This window comes from Petaurus breviceps, unplaced genomic scaffold (assembly GCF_028583685.1).
Source record: "Petaurus breviceps papuanus isolate PSGF00001 unplaced genomic scaffold, PetGlider_PUasm1.0 90630, whole genome shotgun sequence".
In the NCBI taxonomy this organism is placed as follows: Eukaryota; Metazoa; Chordata; class Mammalia; order Diprotodontia; family Petauridae; genus Petaurus; species Petaurus breviceps.
Genome location: NW_027187291.1, coordinates 2623199 through 2629970, shown reverse-complemented (window position 1 = coordinate 2629970; position 6772 = coordinate 2623199). Strand labels below are relative to the sequence as shown.

Sequence of the window (6772 nt, the reverse complement as noted above, 5' to 3'; positions counted from 1 at the left end):
GTTGTTGGTATTCATCTTAAAATGTGCCTAGAACATGAGACTAGATGCGATTCCATTGGCAAATCATAGAGGAACTATGATCTGATTCAGCATACTATACCTCTTCATTGCAGCATATTTGGTTTTCTTAGCTGTGATGTCACATTGTTGATTCAAACGACCATGTAGTCTACAAAAATGTCCAATTTCCATATGAATTGTTGTCTAGCCATATTTACCTCATCTTGTGTTTATGCCATTGATTGTTTAAGCCCAAGTGAAGGGTTTTGCATTTGCTTCTATTATATTTTATCTTTGAGCTGGAGTTTCATAATCTTTTTGGATCCCGATTGTATTAACTATTTCTCAGCCTTTTGCCAACTGAAAATTTGAAAAACCTGTCAGTTGTTACTTCAAGTCATTGATTAAAAAAAAAAAAGTGCCAGAGACTATGGCACTCTACACATAGCATAGAGTGTTGGGCTTAGTTTAGGAAAATCTTGAGTTCAAATCTTTCCTCCTAGTTACTAGCTGTATAACCCCAGACAAATCATTTAACCTTCTGCCTGTTTCCTCATGTGTAAAATGGTGATAATAGGATTTAAGTGCTTTATAAATATTTGCTATTATTATACAAAATTTACATAGATCAATTACTTTTTAGATTTAGAATATTCTCTCCCAGTCATCTCCTCCTGCTTCCCTTTGAAAACTTGTTTCCAAATCAGCCTGACCCACCCAGAATTAGGAAGGGGAAATAACTACAAAAACAAAAAAAATGTGTTGCGACTGAACCTGGTCATGAACTATTTTTAGTTATCTGATTAGGGTTTCTGCTGTTTCCTTAGGAGGCAGATTCTGAATTCCTTAGATTCAGAGCCTAGTCTAGACATATTTGTGTGTTACCCCAAGGCAAGGCTTGAAAATTGCACCACATAAGCTCATATATTTAGAGCAGGATGGGACTTTTGCTCTCATATCAAAGATGAGGCAACTGACAAAGCTTCAGTCACTTGCCCAAGGTTATGAAGTGATGGGATTTGAACCCTCCTCTCATTTCTTGGAGAAGAACCCGTGTTGTGGAAGGAGCTGAATTAAAAGCCAGATTTGTGCTCTGTTAACTTATAGGACTATAGATTTGAAGTTGGAAGGGATCTTAGAGGTTATCTCATCCAACCCCCTCATTTAACAAAGCAACCTGAGGACTAGAGAGCTTAGGTGAGTTGTCTAAAGTCACAAAGGGCCTCTTACTGCCAGCTTTGCCACTAACTTACTTGGTATGTGGCCTTGTCATTAACCTCTCTGGGTCTCAGTTTTATGAAATACACAATTCCCCACTCCATCCCCATCCCCCCACGCCTGGCAAATTTTTACAGGTTTGCTAAATTGTTACTGTTTACATTTCTTAATTCTTAAAATGCAATTAAAAAAAAATTTCCCTCCCTCCTAAGCCAACAGTTGAAGGCAAAGACTAAAACTACAAGGATAATGGAACCAGTATAGAATTTAGGTATTTCAGTAGTTCACAGTATAGTTTCACTGGAGAAAATTAGGCAAGGTGGTCTCTGAGGTCATTAGAAACTAGTTTCTAAGAGATCATGGAAAGGAAGGCTAATTGTTAGCCAACCCTGCAGTATGCTGGAAGGAGAACAAACTTCTCCAGTAACAGTATTAGACCTGGAAGGGTCACTTCATTGGTAAATGAAGTTTCTTGCTGAAACCCCGAAGCTCCATTTGTTTCAAATGAGGCTATTTTGGGAGGAACCAGGGCACCCAGGCATCCAAAGGGTCTAAGACTTTGCTGGTGGTATAACACCTTTCTCTAAATGCTGTGTTTCAGTTGTTTCAGTCATGTCCAACTCTTCCTGACCCCATTTTTGGTTTTCTTGGCTAAGATATTGGAGGAGTTTGCCATTTCCTTCTCCAGCCCATTTTACAGATGTGGAACTGAGGCAGACAGGGTTAAGGGATTTACTCAGGGTCATACAGCAACTAAGTGTCTGAGGCCAGATTTGAACTCAGGAATATGAGTCTTCCTGACTCCAGTCCTGGCACTCCACTGTTACACTTAGCTGCCTTTTCTCCAAGTACCTTTCTCCAAGTACTGAGCAGGAGCCCAGGTTGGTTCTTCCAGGTCAAAGTCAGGGGGTGGAGGAGGTGGTAGCCCAAGTTCATCAGTCTCCAAGGGTGGGGGCAGGTCTAGGGACGGGGGCAGATCTGTTGCTGAAAGGAAAGCAGAAAGTGGTGGGAGGGGAGGATCTTTGAGGAAGACTCATGAAAATGGACCCTGTCTTCTGCCATGTCTTCAACAGGACCTAGAACAAGTCTAAATATACTATACATAATTTAATAAAACCTTGTTAAAGAAGTTAAGTACCTTCACAATCCGCCCCCACCCAGTAGATCTGCTTGGGGATTTCCCCACCACAGCTACTTTTGGGGCAGAAAACTGGAGGCCAGAAGGGATGGGGAGGGTGTTTATAGGTGAGGGAGCTTGAGAGAGGAATGAGGGCAGTATGGGGTTCTTTACCTGGCTGGGGTGTGGACAGTTCCTCAGGAAGAGATTTCTCCAGAGCTTCAGTACTTGGTGACATGGAGCCAGGGAGTGGTGGGGCTTGGGGCATCACTGGCACATTGGCCACAGGGAACCCACAGATGCCTTCAGTGCTACTGAAGTCCAAAGAAGGACATAGGGACAGCTGGAGACCTTGACTCTTTAGTCCTGATCCCCAACCACCCAATGGCCCTGTCCCACACTCCTTGACCCTCCAGACTCCACATACCCCCAGAACAGGGGAGGAGGGGAGGGGTTGTAGCAGAGATAACTACTTTTGAAGGGCAACCGTTCTCTCCCCAGCCACCAGTCTTTACCAGCAGATAGAACTTACCCAGTAGAGGTCAGAGAGGAGGCTGCAGAGACTTTGTCATCAGGAATGACTGGGAGGTGTACAGGTTCCGGGATTCTGGGGACCCGACTGAAGGAGAATGAAGGGAGCGACAAAATGAGGTGGTGGGAAGAGAAAGGAAGAAAAGAAACAAACATTTATTGGATGCCTATTATGGATCAGGCATGGTGCTAAGCACTTTAAAAACCTATTAGATTCTCTCAACTCCAGGAGGTGGGTATTATAATCTCCATTTTATAGTTGTGGAAACTGAGGGAGAGGGAGGTAGATGAGGTGGTCAGGGTCAGCCAGATTTGATCTCAGGTCTTCCTAGTTCTAGGCCCCAGGCCCCCACCCCCAACCAAGAAAATAAATGCCCTGTTACCAGCCTCCTAGGTGAGGATATGCTAGATAAGAGATTAGGTTTGGGTGTGATCTGGGAAAAAGGAGTGGATGACCAAGCCAGGGACAACTAAGAGGTTTTTGACTATATGAGAACCTCACCACAGTGTTCCTGAGGTAGGGACAACTGCAGCCTTGATGCTCTTTCGGGAGAGTGTCCCAGTTCTGGACAGCTGGGTGCTCAGATCCTGGGAGAGGAAATATAGGCCAAAGTGAAGGGACTGGCGCCCTTCCCCCCACCCCACTCTTCCCCATTCTGTGCTATGCTTTCCTTGACCTCAAAAGAAACCAAGAGAGAGGAACTGGGATGCTAAGGATGGGAACTGGGTGGTGAAAATGACTCTGCCAATTCTCAGTTTCGTTCTCCAACTACACCTCCTCCCCTCTGCCTTGTCTGACAATCTCCAAGCACTCCAGTTGGACCTAGCACACGTCAGAAGCATGAGGTATGCAGACTGCACTACCACCAGAGCCAGAGCTGAGACAGACACACCGTCTGCCAGCTACTTCCTCTCCTCAGCCACAACATCCCCTTATTTTCTCTCTTGGTCTTCTGGAGAAGACACTTCCCTTAATATCTTTGGCCCCTTAATCTTCCAACAATCTCCTTTCCTTAGGCTTCCATCCAGATTTCTTCCTCCTTTGCATAAGAGTCTTAACAGTAAGGCCTGAGAGGGAAAGACTCTATTTTGGACTCCAACAGAGAGGCCCAGAGCCCTCAAGGAAAGAAGGGGGTTGGGGGTGCTTCACTGAGCAGTGATCAAGCAATAGTTTTGGAAGGTCAGGTCAGTTTCTGGAAAGTATCAGGGGAAAAAATCGAGGCTTGGAAAGATACTTGTGTTTTGGACTTCAACAGATCATGCAAAAGACATAATTCACAGTAATATGCAAATGAGTATCTAATGGTGTTTTTTGGGTTAGAAAATTGCTGAAAGTATCTTTGTGTAAGAAACATGGTCCCTTTCAAGTCCTATTTATCAGGAGTTGATGATGAAAAGGGCAGAAAAAGATGAGTGTGTGTGTGTGTGTAAGGGAAGAGATTTTTATTAAGACTTTTTATAAAAGACAGTTAATGAGAAGGGCAGAAAAAGTGTGTGTGTAAAAGAAGAAATTTACATTAAGACTTTATAAGGGACAGTAATGAGAAGGGCAGAAAAAGTTTGTTTGCGTATGTATAAGGGAAGAGAGTATATAAAGGTTATTTTTATAAAGGACAGTTGATAAAGACAGAAAAAGTGTGTATGTGTATTTGTGTGTGTGTGTATGTATGTGTAAGGGAGGAGATTTATATCAAGACTTTTTATAAGAGGCAGTTAGTGATGACCAGGGCAGGAAAAAGGGAGAGTGTAATCTTCCATGTGGAAGGTGGTTATTGCCCCTTACATTCACAGCAAGAGGAAATGGACTTTTAATCTGCATGCAGCAAGAGGGATTGAGGATAGATGACATTTGGGTGACAGAGAATGTGGAATTTCCTTTGGAATGAGATCAAGGGATTATTTAAAATGGCCATACTAACGGCCTAAGAAATAGAGGTTTGAAGAACCCAATCTCCCGAGTGAGGAAGTGGGGGCCAGGGGAGGGATCAGGAGGGCTTCTCAAGAGGACTTTGCCCCTCCCCCCACCTCTAAGAGTTCCCTGAGAGAGCCCATCAGCAGCTGCAGCCCAGCCCCCCCCCTCTTTCTCTTGATCTAAGAGCCCTAAATGGGCGCTGAGAAAGCCTTAAGACCTCAAACCCCCAGCTAGAGGAAGTTTCCATTCTCATACAGTGGTGGGGCTGTTCTCATGCACACCCAGGCCTCAGCACCCACTGCTTTTCCTCACCACCCAACAGTAAGAGAGGAAGCTCAGGACTTCACATTCAGCAAAAAACATAAAATAAAAAATTAAATTTGTTTGGGGTGTGGAATGTGGGGGTATTAAAGGCCAATTATGAAAGGCTTGGGAAAAGAAGGCATAAGAAGTAGAGGGATTTGCTCAAAAGGGAGATTAGGGAACACGGGGGAACGAGGTTAGTTTTATGTCTTTCCAGAGGAACAGAAACAGTAGCCTGCCTGTCTTAGGGGTTTAAAGTATGTTGAAATGAAGGATTGAGGAGGGGGAAAGCCCTGAGGCACGGCCAAGATTGGGGGAGTCTCTGGTTCTACCTTGATCCCATGCCCAACGTTATCCAGGCAGGCAAAGTTGAGGGGTTTCCTATAGTAGGGCTCAAATGAAGGCAGGTTCTCAGGGGGGATGATCTTCTGGTTTGTCGGCAGCCGCTGGAACACAGCCAATGTTCCAATCTCCCTTCGGCCAACTTTCTCTATGTGCATGTTCACCATCTGTGGAGATTGAGGGAGGGGGAGTGTAGAAGAGGTTGGGGGAGGGTAGGTACCTATTTTGGGCATCGATTCAGGATAATGCCAGACTTAGAACCCTTTAAGGACCCTTCCAAATCAGTGGGTGGGGAGGGAGAGTAGGGGGATACCACACAGAGATGAGGGCCAGAGAGGGTGGATATGTTTCCAAGGTCACACAGTAATTACAGTTGGGAGTGGGGGGTATGTGTGTAGTAGGGGTAGGGGAGGATGGAGTCACTTCAGTAACTTCCTGTGGAAAGGGAATGGCAATTATTATTAGACAGACAGGAACAGGAGGAAAGAGAAAACATGGAATTCCCCAGGGGGTGGAGGGATGTTGGAAGGGAACTAGATTGACTCAGAACATATCATTCCAACCAAAGGGGCAGGGTGGGAGGGGATTTGGGGTCCTGAAGGACTGGATGGAAGAGGTGACTGGATCAGTTCTGTTCCCTCCATGGAATTCTCTTTGGAGACATGAAGCCTGGAGAAGAGGAATTGTTTGCTGGGGCCAGAGGAAAGGACACACCCCTTCAGCTGGTGGGAGGAGATTGGGGGACTGGGGAGATTCATGTGTCATCGGCCAGAAGTATATGTATATTTGTGTATGCAGGAAGGAAAGAGGACAGTGTCAGGGTGAGGGGAAATGAGGAATATGTTCACGAAGAGGACTGCCTCCGGGTTGAATATACCCCAAAGGCTAATCTTTTGCTATCTCTACTCCACTGCCCACCCTCTATTGGAGATCAGGATTCTGTCCATCTCCTAATACTGTGGAATGAGTGCTGGATGTGGAGTCAGAGGACCTGGGCTTAAATCCAGTCTCTGCCTCTTATGGTCTGTGTGACCTTGGACACATCTCATATGGGCCTCAGTTTCCTCCCCTGTCAAATGAAGGGGTGAGACTAGATGACCTCTAAAGACCCTTTCATCTCTAAATCTATGATTCTTAAGACCATGAGAGTGTCTACAGACAAAGCCAGGAGCTAGCATTGAGAAAGATTCAGATTCCTTGACATCCAGACAACCAGTATGAAGATGGAGAAATTGTGTGTGGGAACTCAAAGTCATTTGGAAGGGGAATGGCCACAGTGGAATCAGGGATTTGATGGCTGTAATGGAAGGGGAATGGCCACAGTGGAATCAGGGATTTGATGGCTGTTA

The 6772-nt window shown here is 45.1% G+C and overlaps 1 protein-coding gene across 3 annotated transcripts in view; it reads right to left on the bottom strand.

Moving 5' to 3' along the window:
• ABI3 (ABI family member 3) overlaps positions 1-6772 on the bottom strand; it is a 13153-nt gene that overhangs the window by 1453 nt on the left and 4928 nt on the right. For 2 of the 3 annotated variants that reach the window (XM_069064362.1, XM_069064364.1), the window contains exons 3-7: positions 5414-5590; positions 3369-3454; positions 2868-2954; positions 2510-2649; positions 2071-2202 (exon numbers count right to left, since the gene is read on the bottom strand). In XM_069064362.1, coding sequence (XP_068920463.1) covers positions 2071-2202; positions 2510-2649; positions 2868-2954; positions 3369-3454; positions 5414-5590 — 622 coding nt within the window. The remainder of the gene's footprint in view (positions 1-2070; positions 2203-2509; positions 2650-2867; positions 2955-3368; positions 3455-5413; positions 5591-6772) is intronic. The other variant, XM_069064363.1, reaches the window with a different exon arrangement.